Source organism: Ascaphus truei, chromosome 2, assembly GCF_040206685.1.
Source record: "Ascaphus truei isolate aAscTru1 chromosome 2, aAscTru1.hap1, whole genome shotgun sequence".
In the NCBI taxonomy this organism is placed as follows: domain Eukaryota; kingdom Metazoa; phylum Chordata; class Amphibia; order Anura; family Ascaphidae; genus Ascaphus; species Ascaphus truei.
The window spans coordinates 317,225,689-317,242,282 of record NC_134484.1 but is presented as its reverse complement, the minus strand read 5'-3'; the positions used below and the strand labels follow the sequence as shown (position 1 = coordinate 317,242,282).

The following is a 16,594-nucleotide window of genomic DNA, read 5'->3' as shown; positions in this document are numbered from 1 at the left end:
TATATATATATATTGGTACTATATACATATATATATATATATATATATTGGTACTACTAGGAAGTAAAGTATCTTCTCTCCAGATAGAACATGAATTTGCCATCCTTTGAATGTCAACAATCCCATCCCCAATCTGAGGAAATTGATTTGGCAATCTTGACCAGAAATGCTGCTAGCAAGTATTTGTTCTATTATCCTACTACTGTAAAAGAACCACCTGCTATTGTCATGTACTGTACCTTTTTATGTCAATACAGATAGTGTAAATTCAGCCACCCTGGCTTTCAGCAGTTAATATGTCATAGAATGAGCAACAGGACTTTTGCTATAATGTGAGTTAGCATAAAATGCTGGAATACAGAAAATCCAATAAAGATGATCTTGATATTGCTTGTATCTTATCTATTTAAATACCTAGATGCAAAAATGATGGGAGTACAACTAAGATCACACATGGGGGTCTCAACCCTTGCAATGGGACAAGAGTCTAGCTCAAGTTAAAAAGGTTTATATAAACAGTAGTTATTCTCCAACAATATCTAGTGATTATGCTTTAACAATTTATACTGTAGAAAGGGGGAGATTTCTATCGTTTCTAGAAGAGGGGTTGTAAAGAGTTCTAAGTATCAAGGCAAATGTTTGCGCTATTCTGATCACATTCTTAGCACATATTTTTAGTTGTACAGCTTCTTGAGCATCATTTTATATTACTACCCACTAAGTATATCACACGCATACTATTGCACATAATTTGATTAGGAAAATGCCACTTTCATCACATGTATGGGCTTCATGGTGTGCTAACCATGATCACTCATTAACTTTAGTTACACGTCATTGTAATTACATTTTAATGAATATACCCCTAGTTCATTGGTTCTCCCTTGGTAAAAAGAGTATAGGTTAATATCTGTGTCTATCCCCTAGGGGGCTATTCATTGAACTATGATTGTGCCGATCAGGGCACAATCACACAGAAACTCCCATTGACTTCAATGGGAGTTTCCCTGTGATAGTGCCCTTATCAGCACTCTAACAGTTTAGTGATTAAACCCCTTAGAATCCATTTACTTAGATATGATATTTGACAAAAACATGATAGGAAAACAGGAAAGCTCAGATAGAGGCAGTGCACAGTGTGCTGGTGCCTTAAAGGTCAGAAACTGGAGAGGAAATAGACTTCATTTGTGGTAGTGTATTACTGAGACAAAAAAGATGAGTGATACAGGAATTTGAAAAATAAAGACAAGGCATTTTGAAGGTGATTAGAATATACTTAAATGACATAGCCTGTCAATAATACATTCATAAAAATTGAAAGAGAGAAGAATAAAACAATGCTAAAGATGAAAAAAGAAACAAAATATGAGTTGTGTGTATACAGTGTGTGTGTGTGTGTGTGTGTGTGTGTGTGTGTGTGTGTGTGTGTGTGTGTGTATGTATACACACACACACACACACACACACACACACACACACACACACACACACACACACACACACAGTAACACAGTACACACACAACTTACATTTTGTTTCTTTTTCTTTTTCTTTAAGTTCTTTAGACTCTCATAGCAAATCTAACCATGAGATATATATATATATATATATATATATATATATATATATATATATATATATATATATATATATATAAAATAATGTATACAGAATGTAAAAAAAAAGAGAGAAACATTATACAATAGCAAAAGTTCATTACTTTTGCTACAACACCTGCTGCTGACAATAACAGCTGCCACTCAGCATTTTCAAAATTCAGGATATAACTGAATCTGGTTGCCCAACAAGTATTTTTTAACATTTGATCAGCATGTACTGTATATCATATAGAACAACATATCACTAAAATTCTATTCTATGGAAAACAGCAACATCAAGCAGACTAAGATACATCACATGTAATTATGTGATCATTAACCTTTTTATGTACCCTACGAAATGATTGAAGGGTTATAATTTTGTTCTAGCATTCAATATTGAATACACTACACTACACTAATAAGTGTATCATCTGGTTTGTCATCAGAGAAATACTACATCCGAGCGAAAAAAGTGTTAAAGGAGCAATCCAAGCAATATCCTATGTTTTTAATTTTTTTTTTTTAAATAAATCAGTTCTGTAGTTTTAGATAATACTAACAACCTTTTTTTAATTTAAAATTCAACTCTTAATGCTATTTTAATGAGTTTGAATATACATACTTAACATCCTTTGATTTCTATACTAGGCTTTAGCCCACGTCCCCAGCAGTGCAAGATCAAACACTTTCCTGTTTGTGATAAATTGTTGCCAATATTCCCAGCAGTTTGCGCTGTAAACTGTAACAATAGATAATGTTACCTTTGTAATATAACGATACATTGTAGCTGCTGAGTTCCACTGACTGATGGATTGATTTCAAACTGCAAGGCAGCCATTTAGTGAACCCCAGGAAATAGAATTTTACCGATCTATTGACAGCTTAGGTAATTGGTTTTCAATTAAGGTTGTTTAAATGCTGCATATATTAAAAAGAAAACATACATATAATATACTGTATATATCAAATAAAAATATTACTTGTGAGCACATTCATATGTCTTAAGCTGAGTCCCCGCTGGCGCTGAGCATGCCATTTAGCATGCTTGAAAGTATAATTTTTTGTTTACATAAGCGCGGGTGAGCGTGTGTGCGGGGACTTACATATAGCTATATATGTAAGTAACCGCCGCAAGTGCAGCCCACTCAGCGCCAGCGGGGACTCAGCCTTAGATAGGTCTGCAACCGTGCTTTTCACCATTATCACCTAGCATACAGTTCTTCCACTGCAGCAAGGGATTCTGGTAAATGGCATGCAAATGAGCACACATGCCACCTTTTGTCTCAAATCCATTATTACATGGAACTCTTAAGCCAATGCTCGCCGCTGTTTTAAACACAGCTTTTAAACACAGCCTGGGATCGACTTTGCATCTGATCCCCGGCTGTGTTTAAAAGCTGTGTTTAAAACAGTGTGCAGTGGCTTAAGGGTTCCATTTAATAATGGATTTGAGGCAAAAGGTGGCACTGTGTGCTCATTTGCATGTCATTTCCCAGAATCACTTGCTGCAGTGGAAGCATGGCATGCTGGGTGATAATGGTGAAAGGCAGGGTTGCAGACCTGTCTAAGACATGCAAATGAGCACACAGTAATATTTATATATGCTATATGCTATACGGTGGAGGGTTTTCTGTCACCTTTTCAGCCACCATAACCTAAATAATGTGTGGTATATACAGTCATGTGAAAAAGAAAGTACACCCTCTTTGAATTCTATGGTTTTACATATCCGGACATAATAACAATCATCTGTTCCATAGCAGGTCTTAAAATTAGGTAAATACAACCTTAGATGAACAACAACACATGACATATTACACCGTGTCATGACTAATTTAACATAAATAAAGCCAAAATGGAGAAGCCATGTGTGAAAAATTAAGTATACCTTGTGATTCAAAAGCTTGTAGAACCACCTTTAGCAGCAATAACTTGAAGTAATCGTTTTCTATATGACTTTATCAGTCTCTCACATCATTGTGGAGGAATTTTGGCCCACTCTTCTTCACAACATTGCTTCAGTTCATTGAGGTTTGTGGGCATTTGTTTATGCACAGCTCTCTTAAGGTCCAGCCACAGCATTTCAATCGGGTTGAGGTCTGGACTTTGACTGGGCCATTGCAACACCTTGATTCTTTTCTTTTTCACCCATTCTGTTGTAGATTTGTTGGTGTGCTTGGGATCATTGTCCTGTTGCATGGCCCAATTTCGGCCAAGCTTTAGCTGTCGCACAGATGGCCTCACATTTGACTCTAGAATACTTTGGTATACAGAAGAGTTCATGGTCGACTCAATGACTGCAAGGTTCCGAGGTCCTGTGGCTGCAAAAACAAGCCCAAATAATCACCTCTCCCACACTGTGCTTGACAGTTGGTATGAGGTTTTGTGCTGATATGTTGTGTTTGGTTTTCGCCAAACGTGGCGCTGTGCATTATGGCCAAACATCTCCACTTTGGTCCCGTCTGTCCAAAGGACATTGTTCCAGAAGTCTTGTGTTTTGTTCAGATGCAACTTTGCAAACCTAAGCTGTGCTGCCATGTTCTTTTTAGAGAGAAGAGGCTTTCTCCTGACAACCCTTCCAAACAAACCATACTTGTTCAGTCTTTTTCTAATTGTACTGTCATGAACTTTAACATTTAACATGCTAACTGAGGCCTGTAGAGTCTGAGATGTAACGCTTGTTTTTTTTGCAATTTCTCTGAGCATTGCACGGTCTGACCTTGGGGTGAATTTGCTGGGAAGTCCACTCCTGAGAAGATTGGCAACTGTCTTGATTTTTTTCCACTTTTGAATAATCTTTCTCACTGTAGAATGATGGACATTAAATTGTTTGGAAATTGCCTTATAACCCTTCCCAGAGTGATGGGCAGCAACAATTGCTTCTCTAAGACCATTGCTGATGTCTTTCCTCCTTGCCATTGTGTTAACACAGCTGAGTGCCCCAGACCAGCAAACTGCTAAAACTTCAGCTTTTATAGAGGTGGTCACACTTGCTGATGATCAATTAATCAAGGGCATTTGATTAGCAGCAACTGTCTGCTATTTAGCATCTTAATTCCTATGGAAGCAGTAAGGGTGTACTTAGTTTTTCACACATGGCTTCTCCATTTTGGCATTATTTTTGTTAAATAAATCATGACACAGTGTAATATGTCATGTGTTGTTGTTCATCTGAGGTTGTATTTACCTCATTTTTAGACCTGCTAAGGAACAGATGATTGTTATTACAGTATGTCCTGATATGTAAACCATGGAATTCAAAGAGGGTGTACTTTCTTTTTCACATGACTGTATATCTTCTTTTTTTAAGATGCTTGGATTACCTCTTTAATTTAATTTAACAAAAAACAAACATCAACATTTGAAAGTCTGTTTATTATATGATCACATAAAAAGCAGCTGTTAAACTCTATATCACATTATTTGCATAAAAAGATGCCACAGGACACCTAGAAACCTGGGTACCACGTTGTGCAAATAAATAACACTTTGCACAGGAGTTGAACTCCGATACATTTCCCTAAACAGAAAACACTATTTTGAATAGTAGACACTATTGTCAAGCATCTATGTCATTGACACAGGCACCAGAAAGCAGTACATAGGAGTACTGCACATTTATGTTCTCATTCCACTTAAAAAAGCAAATGCTCTGTTGTTGTTGTTGTTGCTGAAGTTTTTTTAAAGACATACAGAGCGGCTATAACTTTATTTCTAAACCTCCAGTTTTCTTCTCAGCACTGTGACCCTTTCCCTTTCCACTATGGAGATCCCAAACACCTTGCAATTTCCTATATGTTTTCTCAATTAGTTAACCTATTTTAGTTTTTTTTTCAGTGTTGAACCAGTCTAAAAGGTCTTCTGTCTTCTTTTCTTTCACAGCTGTCTGTCCAAGATGGTCAACGCGACTCATCTTAGTGACACAGTGTGAGATGAAACAGACCTGTATTTCCAGAAAGCTTTTCCAATTGCAACATTCAGAGGCCAAAGTCAGATATTTTCCAACACATCTAAGGGGACAAAGCCTTTTTTCTTTCCACTGTTCACTTTGAGAAATCCATTGTGTTCCTTCTCAGAGCTTGCACATATCTAAGTGTGAAGAAAGGAGAAGAAAGGTAGATAAATAAATAACACATATGAACATAATATATACACATACATATATCCATGTTATATTTATATTTATTTTGAGAAAAATAAACATAAATGCAACATTTGACAATTATGTTTCACAAGGGAAAATGTACATCCTTTATTACCCAAGTGAATCAAAGTTGCAACCTGTATCAATTAACTTGAATCAACGTGCCTACATATTTTTTTCTTGTGAGTAAGATGTAGGGGGCCATATTACCTAAGCGGTGCTATTCCTTTGTCCTTTGTCCTTTCTAAACTTTTTCTTGAAGTTGTCTTTCTCTACGTTGTTTTATAGAGTAGCACTGTTTAGTGAATATGGTCCACAATTTGTCCCAGTCATACTTTTGTTTTGCATCTACCATTGTCCCCAAGGGTGGTAGAATTAACATTTGTATTTCCCTTCCTGAGAATTACTTTCAAGAAATTGAAGCATGAAAGTTTTGAGCCAAGAAACTGCACAAACCTCTGAAGGCCTGTCTTGAAACATACCCAAGTCTTCTTGCTGCAGAACATTGCTAAACAATGCACAAAATGAAGAAATTCCGTACATTTGAAAGTGGCCCCTCCTCCCTCTTCCAGTTGTGTAGTCTGGATGAAATAAAACCAACTAATTTAGTAAACATTATATTAATTATCTTTAGAGCATTATTCTGTTCAAATAATTCAGGAAAAATCTGAACAATTGCCACCATATTGTGCATTCTACAGTGTTATTTTTCTGTTCTACCTAGATAAGTCAATAAGTATATACAGTAAAACACAAAGGGATACGTATATAAAGTTAAAACGTGCTATTTCTTAATTCGGACAAAAATTGGCTTTAATTGCCAACAGAAAAATGTCATAAAAAGCCTTGTGTACATTGATGCAACTTCAGAAGTATGGACTCTGAATTTACTTCCTAGTTACAATATTTGACTGCATCAACCCAGACCAAATGTGTCTATTCTTTCTTAAAAAACATAAACAGTTGTGAATTGTTCAATATTTAACATTTATCTCCACAGTTTATTAACTTATGAATTACTTTACCAAAACCGTCAATTTAATATCTCAATTACTATTCAAATACACATATGGTGTGACAAAATCAGGTCTATCTATTCATTTACTATTAGATTTAAAAAAAATCATGCTCAGTTTCATTTTATCTAAAACAGTGATTGCCACAGTGATGTTCTAATTCTAAGGGTTCACCTCAAAACATAAAATTTAATGGCAGATCCCAGTCAGTATAGTGTGGGGGTTGCGCACTTAGTAAGACCACAAACTGCCCATTAGTGTGGGTGGTATAGCTCTCAATTACAGTAGGAGATTCCAAACTTGGTTATAACAATGCTTTGCATTCATAGCGGCTACGGCATTGTAGGGCATGACTTTAAAAGCTACAGCAGGGATTGACAGCTATACCTCCAATGCTGTCTACACACACTGACGGGCAGTTTTGAGACTTATTAAGTGACTTTTCCCCCCCATGAGCTCAGAACACTATATTGTCTGGGATTGGTCTAAGAGTTCTTTTAGACATATGGGCCTATTCTAGTAGCTTCGATGACTTTGTGTCCCTGGCTTATGGTGCTACTTAGCTATCAGGGACCCACAATTTTCAGGTTTAAGGAGTGGGGCTTTATTATGAAGACTGACTTCCCCCTACCATCACAATCACCACCTCAAGAAGCCCTGTAAGCCATGTAACCGAAAAACACATTCCAAAAAAAGATTAGCAGTTTCTCTTGCTGACTGTAGTTTTTTGCCAGAATTAAATGTGCCATCTAAGTTGACCGCCAACTACCAAAATGGTGTTAATGCCCAGGGAAGGTGGGAGTTCCACAATAAAATCCTTGGAAGTTGAAGTTTTGGAATATATCAGAATTGGTATGGGCTGCAGGAAACTGCATGGTTAAGTTTCAGGTGATTTGTGGCAAGTGCAGACTTCACAGGATAGAACATACAGATGCCGTAGCCGTTATATGATCATTTCACGGGTTGTATTCCTTTGCGCACTCTGTGTTGGTTCGATATTTCTTTAAATTTACCCGCCTTAAGACGCGAGTTTACTAGTGTTTTGATCGAGTGCAGAAAATTGCATTTTAGCATTGTCTGCAATACCATCGAGAAACTCAAGTGGGCGATCACGAGTTGTCTTAAAACATCTCATTGCAATTCAACCTGTCTTTTATTCCCGTACAGTACTTCAAGTGTGTATGTGTAATTTTAATTTGAAGTTTAAAGATATTAATTCATATACTGTACAGTTCGTGGGAAAGAAGTTCTTTCTAAGGCTCCTTAGCTTTTAGCCATACAAAAATTCTCGAATTGTAGAAGATTTAAAATATGAACACAAACAACAAAAAGTATTTTTAACGAATTAAATGTTTTATTTGTACAGGATAATAAAGTTTATGTTAAATTGGAACCTTGTTGAAACGTATACTGTATGCCGAGTCATCACATTTCTGCGCATGCGTTTGTTAAATTGGAACCTTGTTGAAATGCATATGCATGTCATCCCATTTCTGTGCATGCATGTATGTCAAATTTGAATCTCATTGAAACGCATACGCATGTTATCACATTTCTACGCATGTGTGTATGTCAAATTGGAACCTTGTTGAAACGTATGTGTGTCATCACATTTCTGCGCATGTGAGGAATGTACAGAACAGTACTGTGCATGCGTGTTACTGTACAGTAAGATACAGTGCATTTCCTCACGGAGTCGCTAAATATCTGCTATGCAGTAGTACAGTTCTGCTGGTAGTGTACTGTATATAACTAGTAAAAACAACTTTTATTTTCTAGATTTATATAGTATAGTGTACATACTGTACTGTATGTTTATTTAAGCACTAAAAGCAAATTAATTTCATTACTGTACAGTAAGATATAGTACAGTGCATTTCCTCATGGAGTCGCTAGATATCTGTTTTACGGTAGTACTGCTTTTTGTGTATCTACAGTACTGTACTGTACATAGTAAAAATACAATTTATGTACTATACCATACTTATATACTGTAGTATACTGTACAGTATCTCAATTAGACATTTTTATATATTTAAATGCATTTAGAACTTTACATTACAGTATGTACTGGATTTTAAAGATTTTTATAGTGTACTGTATGTCAAAGATTAACAGTATTTATATATACTATACTTAAACTACATCAGTACTTAATTTTTTTTATAGTACTTTTTAAGCACTAAAAGCAACTTAATTTCAAGATTGATATGCTGTATATGGTACTGTACTGTATATCATATATATATATTAAATGCCTTTACAACTTTATGTACAGTGAAGTACTGTACATGTACTACTGTAAGTGTGTAAACAGTAAAACATGAACACACCAAAAAATTATGAGTAAAGAATGAAAAATGTTAATTTTTCAGGATAACAAAGGAAAAATGCATAATACAAAAATACAATGTCGCTTCTTTCAAATTTACAATCTGGTCTTTTTCTTCTTCGCAATGGATGGTGCTTCTTGGACATCTTGGTCTGTAATGAAAGAGACAATATTATATATTTACAATCGCACCGTACATTATTCAATACAGATTTTTGGGGTGTTAAGGGAGAAAGGGCATGACATGGGGAACAGTACATTATGACTACAGTGCCTTGTATCTTCTGCTTTTGGGTGAGAGGGGGTTGGAGGAGGCAAAGCATGCATGACATTGGCTACGGCACTGTACAATAGGAATAGAGGTTTACAGTACATTAGGTTTTGGGGTTTTTGGAGGAAGGGACATGGCATGCATGGATTTGAGCACTGTGTCTTACCTGGCAGTATTGCTGAGAGAGTTCCTGCACCAAGGTTTTTTTCCCCTGCATGTTGTTTTTGCCCAGCTCCAGACATGCAAAATAGAAAATAAGCATTAAACAATTAAAAAAAAAACTGTTGATTTTTTTAAATGATTTAAGATTAAATACATTGGTGGCGCATCATTATTTGTAAATAAATTTAAGACCAATAGTCATCAAACAAGTCGATGTACCTCCAGGGAAGAGCCATAGTATGCCTCAAAAGGCTATTGATGCTGTCTCTCATGGTTTTCAGAAGAAGACTGGTAGCTTTAAAATAGAACTTCACATCCTCCATAATTGTTCTCCTTAAATTTGCTGCAAGAGCCTTGTTGTATTTATTGCCTTCATAATTTACATTTTGGGTCCACTCGCTGTACAGCTCAAAACTGACGTGGTGTTTAAAGATGAACTGGGCATATTTCTGAGGTAGACCACCACACCTGATCTTGTATTTCTCCCTGATGCTCTGGGGCAGGTCTCTCCTCATGATGTCTGGAGCTGTACAATCCTGGGTGCTGAAGCGGGTGTGCTTCTGGCAGAAGGCGGGGGTAGATGGTCGGATGCTTTCCTCCTGGCGTGGCCTACTGATGCAGCCACGAGTATCCGAACATTTGCCTGGGAAAATCTGGGGCAATACCCCAGTAATGCTGCCACATTTCTGTGATATTTCTGCAGGCAGACTAATGGCCCATCGGATTAACACAGCGGGGGTCCCTGGCAGTCCCATTCAAACTGATTGAGACTGCCAGGGACCCTCACTGTGTTAATACCGATGGGCCACTAGTCTGTTTTCAGAAATGTTTCAGAAATGTTGCAGCATTACTGGGGTATTGCCCCAGATTTTCAAAGGCAAGTGTTCGGATTCTCGTTGCTGCATCTGTAGCTCTTACCGGGGTTGTCATTTCCTCCAACAGAAGGGTAAATGTGTATCCTGGAGTAAGAGGGGGTACGCCTGGCAGGTCCCATGGTGTGCTTTGTGTTGGCACCATGGTCAAATCCAGGGATTGAGATTGTGCACGGGGGTGGGGGGGGGGAGGGGTTTTGCAGTTCCTTCATGGGAGAAAAAGGCACCTCCAGGCCACCCTCCTGCTCCTGCATTGGACATACAGGGGCAGGGATTCAAGCAAAGAATAGAGCCCCGCGATGTGCCTCTCAATCTTATCCAGACGAACAACCATGCACCTATCCATATTCACCATGGTCTCTAAAAGACGATCCATCTTGGCCTCCATTTGATCCCTGTATTGCTCTGTTGAGTTGTCAGCGATTTCAATACCACTGACAACATCCAGCATGCGAGCTGGATCTGGTGCAAGCTGGTGTAACCCAGATGAAGGAGGAGGTGAGCTGGGGGCTTCGGGACGAACATCAGCCTTGCTGGATGCAGGAGCAGGTGAGCTGGAGGTTTCTGGATGAGCATTGTGTGGATGGGTCCTGGAGCAGGTGAGCTGTTGGTTTCCAGATGAGCATTAGTGTGGATGGGTGCGGGAGAAGGTGAGCTTGTGGTTTCCGGACGAGCATCGGTGGACAAAGGGCCTGAGCAGGCGGATGTTTTGGAATCGGTGGCGGTGGGCGATGGCAGTGAAAAGTCCGGGACATCGATTTTGACTTCGGTGGGTGAAGGGACACTTCTGGGACCCGTCCAAAAAACTTGATCCTTGTTGATTTTTGCTATTATCTTCATCACATAATAAAGGCCAGGGTTCATTGCCTTGGGAACCCTCAGAACCTTCAGAACCTTTTCTCTAGGCACCTTTGGCTTGTGCTTGAAAACAGCTTCCGAGTTTCACTTTCTCGAGGTCGGCACAGCAGAAGAAACCAGGATCCTGCGTCCATAGAATCGGTGTTGATCCATGGAAGCAGATGGAAGAATGCACAATACAGTACCTGTTCAAGAGCTCGTTGAGATAAAGATCAGTGTGTGGAAGGCTGTCCATTTTGTGTCACCTTTTATGCACTGTGTTCCTCTTTGAATTTTTTGGCGGGCAAGGACACGAGTTGCAGGTGTTAAAAGTGGGCATACTGTATACATTACTTAACCTGTCGAGTGAGCTCCATTACATTATAAATACTCCCTCACTTATGTTGATTCAATGCACATTGAATATACATCAGATATACATTCCTCTGTACTTGATTTATTTTCTAAAGCAGCGATGCCGAAGAAAGTTATTTCAAAGGATCTCAGCATGAGAATACAGGACATGTACAAGAGAGGACACAGAATTTTACAGATCAAAAGTTGGTTACTGAATTCGGGCCTCAATTTAGCACAAAGCACTGTCAGCTATCATGCCCATGGTCAAGCAAAAAGTGTAAAGCGGAGTCCCTCAGTAACAACAGAGTAAGTATTTTTGGTTTCTTTCTACAATTATTGTATTACTCAAAAAACTTCTTACATATCAAAAAGCATGTTTCTGTTTACTTGTTTTCTGTTGTATTCTTTTAGGCCCAAGCAATTACTGTACTACTGTGCTTTGAGAAGAAAATAGAAAATGTTTTTTTTCTCTTTCAGCTTTGATTACTCAAATTCTTCACTTTTCCTTTTAACTGTAGGCAAAGCATCTAGTGGACGAAATCAGCTAGGCTAATGATGAGCGCTGTGCAGCATTAGTCAAGATCTGTTCTAAAGAACAGTCACTATATCACAGCATCTGAGACCAGCATAAGGGTGTTGAGAGGCTAATTGGGATGGAAATATGAACGCATCAAGTAAGTGTCTTATTGTAATAAAGTCCTGTATAGCATAATGCAATACTGTAGTATGCAAAGTGACAGAACAGAGTGACAGAAGAGGGTTGATAATGTAATTACTGTGCAGTAGTTAGGACAGTGCAGGCAAAGTGTTTTTTTGTACACTACTGTACTGTAGATAAAAGTGTGGTTTTACTGTACCTGTAAAATTCTTCCTTTTCTTTACAGAGCGTATCCAATGATAAGGGATCCATCTTGGCCTCCATTCGATCCTTGTATTGCTCTGTTGAGTTGTCAGCGATTTCGATACCACTGAAAACATCCAGCATGCGAGCTGGATCTGGTGCAAGCTGGTGTCACCCAGATGAAGGAGGAGGTGAGCTGGAGGCTTCGGGATGAACATCAGCCTTGCTGGATGCAGGAGCAGGTGAGCTGGGGGTTTCCGGACGAGCATCGATGTGGATGGGTCCTGGAGAAGGTGAGCTGTTGGTTTCCAGATGAGCATCAGCGTGGATGGGTGCGGGAGCAGGTGAGCTTGTGGTTTCCGGACGAGCATCAGTGGACAAAGGGCCTGAGCAGGCGGATGTTTTGGAATCGGTGGCGGTGGGCGATGGCAGTGAAAAGTCCGGGACATCGAATTTGACTTCGGTGGGTGCAGGGGCACTTCTGGGACCCGTCCAAAAAACTTGATCCTTGTTGATTTTTGCTATTATCTTCATCACATAATAAAGGCCAGGGTTCATTGCCTTGGGAACCCTCAGAACCTTCAGAACCTTTTCTCTAGGCACCTTTGGCTTGTGCTTGAAAACAGCTTCCGAGTTTCACTTTCTCGAGGTCGGCACAGCAGAAGAAACCAGGATCCTGCGTCCATAGAATCGGGGTTGATCCATGGAAGCAGATGGAAGAATGCACAATACAGTACCTGTTCAAGAGCTCGTTGAGATAAAGATCAGTGTGTGGAAGGCTGCCAATTTTGTGTCACCTTTTATGCACTGTGTCCCTCTTTGAATTTTTTGCGGGCAAGGACACGAGTTGCAGGTGTTAAAAGTGGGCGTACTGTATACATTACTTAACCTGTTGAGTGAGCTCCATTACATTATAAATACTCCCTCACTTATGTTGATTCAATGCACATTGAATATACATCAGATATACATTCCTCTGTGCTTGATTTATTTTCTAAAGCAGCGATGCCGAAGAAAGTTATTTCAAAGGATCTCAGCATGAGAATACAGGACATGAACAAGAGAGGACACAGAATTTTACAGATCAAAAGCTGGTTACTGAATTCGGGCCTCAATTTAGCACAAAGCACTGTCAGCTATCATGCCCATGGTCAAGCAAAAAGTGTAAAGTGGAGTCCCTCAGTAACAACAGAGTAAGTATTTTTGGTTTCTTCTACAATTACTGTATTACTCAAAAAACTTCTTACATATCAAAAAGCATGTTTTTGTTTACTTGTTTTCTGTTGTATTCTTTTAGGCCCAAGCAATTACTGTACTACTGTACTTTGAGAAGAAAATACAAAATGTTTTTTTTCTTTTTCTGCGTTTATTACTCCAATTCTTCTCTTTTCCTTTTAACTGTAGGCAAAGCATCTGGCGGAGGAAATCAGCTAGGCTAATGATGAGCGCTGTACAGCAATAGTCAAGATCTGTTCTAAAGAACAGTCACAATATCACTGCATCTGAGACCAGCATCAGGGTGATGAGATGCTAATTGGGATGGAAATATGAACGTATCAAGTAAGTGTCTTATTGTAATAAAGTACTGTATAGCATAATGCAATACTGTAGTATGCAAAGTGACAGAACAGAGTGACAGAAGAGGGTTGATAATGTAATTACTGTGCAGTAGTTAGGACAGTGCAGGCAAAGTGTATTTTTGTACACTACTGTACTGTAGGTAAAAGTGTGGTTTTACTGTACCTGTAAAATTCTTCCTTGTCTTTACAGAGCGTATCCAATGATAAGGGATCCATCTTGGCCTCCATTCGATCCTTGTATTGCTCTGTTGAGTTGTCAGCGATTTCGATACCACTGAAAACATCCAGCATGCGAGCTGGATCTGGTGCAAGCTGGTGTCACCCAGATGAAGGAGGAGGTGAGCTGGAGGCTTCGGGATGAACATCAGCCTTGCTGGATGCAGGAGCAGGTGAGCTGGGGGTTTCCGGACGAGCATCGGTGTGGATGGGTCCTGGAGAAGGTGAGCTGTTGGTTTCCAGATGAGCATCAGCGTGGATGGGTGCGGGAGCAGGTTAGCTTGTGGTTTCCGGATGAGCATCAGTGGACAAAGGGTCTGAGCAGGCGGATGTTTTGGAATCGGTGGCGGTGGGCGATGGCAGTGAAAAGTCCGGGACATCGAATTTGACTTCGGTGGGTGCAGGGGCACTTCTGGGACCCGTCCAAAAAACTTGATCCTTGTTGATTTTTGCTATTATCTTCATCACATAATAAAGGCCAGGGTTCATTGCCTTGGGAACCCTCAGAACCTTCAGAACCTTTTCTCTAGGCACCTTTGGCTTGTGCTTGAAAACAGCTTCCGAGTTTCACTTTCTCGAGGTCGGCACAGCAGAAGAAACCAGGATCCTGCGTCCATAGAATCGGGGTTGATCCATGGAAGCAGATGGAAGAATGCACAATACAGTACCTGTTCAAGAGCTCGTTGAGATAAAGATCAGTGTGTGGAAGGCTGCCAATTTTGTGTTACCTTTTATGCACTGTGTCCCTCTTTGAATTTTTTGGCGGGCAAGGACACGAGTTGCAGGTGTTAAAAGTGGGCGTACTGTATACATTACTTAACCTGTCGAGTGAGCTCCATTACATTATAAATACTCCCTCACTTATGTTGATTCAATGCACATTGAATATACATCAGATATACATTCCTCTGTGCTTGATTTATTTTCTAAAGCAGCGATGCCGAAGAAAGTTATTTCAAAGGATCTCAGCATGAGAATACAGGACATGTACAAGAGAGGACACAGAATTTTACAGATCGAAAGCTGGTTACTGAATTCGGGCCTCAATTTAACACAAAGCACTGTCAGCTATCATGCCCATAGTCAAGCAAAAAGTGTAAAGTGGAGTCCCTCAGTAACAACAGAGTAAGTATTTTTGGTTTCTTTCTACAATTATTGTATTACTCAAAAAACTTCTTACATATCAAAAAGCATGTTTTTGTTTACTTGTTTTCTGTTGTATTCTTTTAGGCCCAAGCAATTACTGTACTACTGTACTTTGAGAAGAAAATACAAAATGTTTTTTTTCTTTTTCTGCGTTTATTACTCAAATTCTTCTCTTTTCCTTTTAACTGTAGGCAAAGCGTCTGGTGGAGGAAATCAGCTAGGCTAATGATGAGCGCTGTGCAGCAATAGTCAAGATCTGTTCTAAAGAACAGTCACAATATCACTGCATCTGAGACCAGCATCAGGGTGATGAGATGCAAATTGGGATGGAAATATGAACGTATCAAGTAAGTGTCTTATTGTAATAAAGTACTGTATAGCATAATGCATTACTGTAGTATGCAAAGTGACAGAACAGAGTGACAGAACAGGGTTGATAATGTAATTACTGTGCAGTAGTTAGGACAGTGCAGGCAAAGTGTTTTTTTGTACACTACTGTAGTGTAGATCAAAGTGTGGTTTTACTGTACCTGTAAAATTCTTCCTTGTCTTTACAGAGTGTATCCAATGATAAGGGATGTCAACAAGGTAAAAGAGTGGAACAAGTACGGGCATGGATCGAAAGTGGCAAGACTTTTCAGGATGTCATCTTTTCTGACGAGACAACTGTAGCTCTTGTGAGATTTGCCACTTTTGCATTCCACAAAAAAGGAAACCTATCTCTGAATCTGCGTCCCAAGGACCCAATGAAGATGCATGTGTGGGGTGTGATCTCTAGACGTTGACCAGGATGCATAATAATATTTGAGGGTAAAATAATGCACAAAGTCACACACTGTAGTGTATTCTGTACCCTAATGTTCAGTTTAAACATAATTTGTTTTTCTCTTGTTCCAGGAATCACGGACAAAGTATTTTTCTAAGAGCAAATAGTCCCCCGTATTGTTGAATACATTAGGCATGATTTTCCATCTGGTGGTCACCGGTTCTTCCAGGACAATGACCCTAAACATACTGCCTCCCTACCCATATTCCTGCAAGCGGTATCAACTGGGTTAAGATGCCACTGGTGTAAGTGCTCCAGTGTAAACTACCGACACACTTTATTGAAGTGTGGTCGGTACCGCAAGCCGGGAAATCTCCCGGCTTGCTAGTGGCCGCCCCTCGGCGTGCCGCGCGTCATAGACGCGCGGTCACGCGTCATCGGGAGCGTGCGCCC

At 39.4% G+C, this 16,594-nt stretch overlaps 1 protein-coding gene across 1 annotated transcript in view; it reads right to left on the bottom strand.

The window, feature by feature from the left end:
• Window positions 1-4,882: 4,882 nt before the first annotated feature.
• Window positions 4,883-16,594, bottom strand: part of STAC (SH3 and cysteine rich domain) — a 335,966-nt gene continuing 324,254 nt past the window's right edge. Inside the window, exon 11 of the mRNA XM_075586507.1 lies at window positions 4,883-5,690. Coding sequence (XP_075442622.1) covers window positions 5,592-5,690 — 99 coding nt within the window. The 3' untranslated portion in view covers window positions 4,883-5,591. The remainder of the gene's footprint in view (window positions 5,691-16,594) is intronic.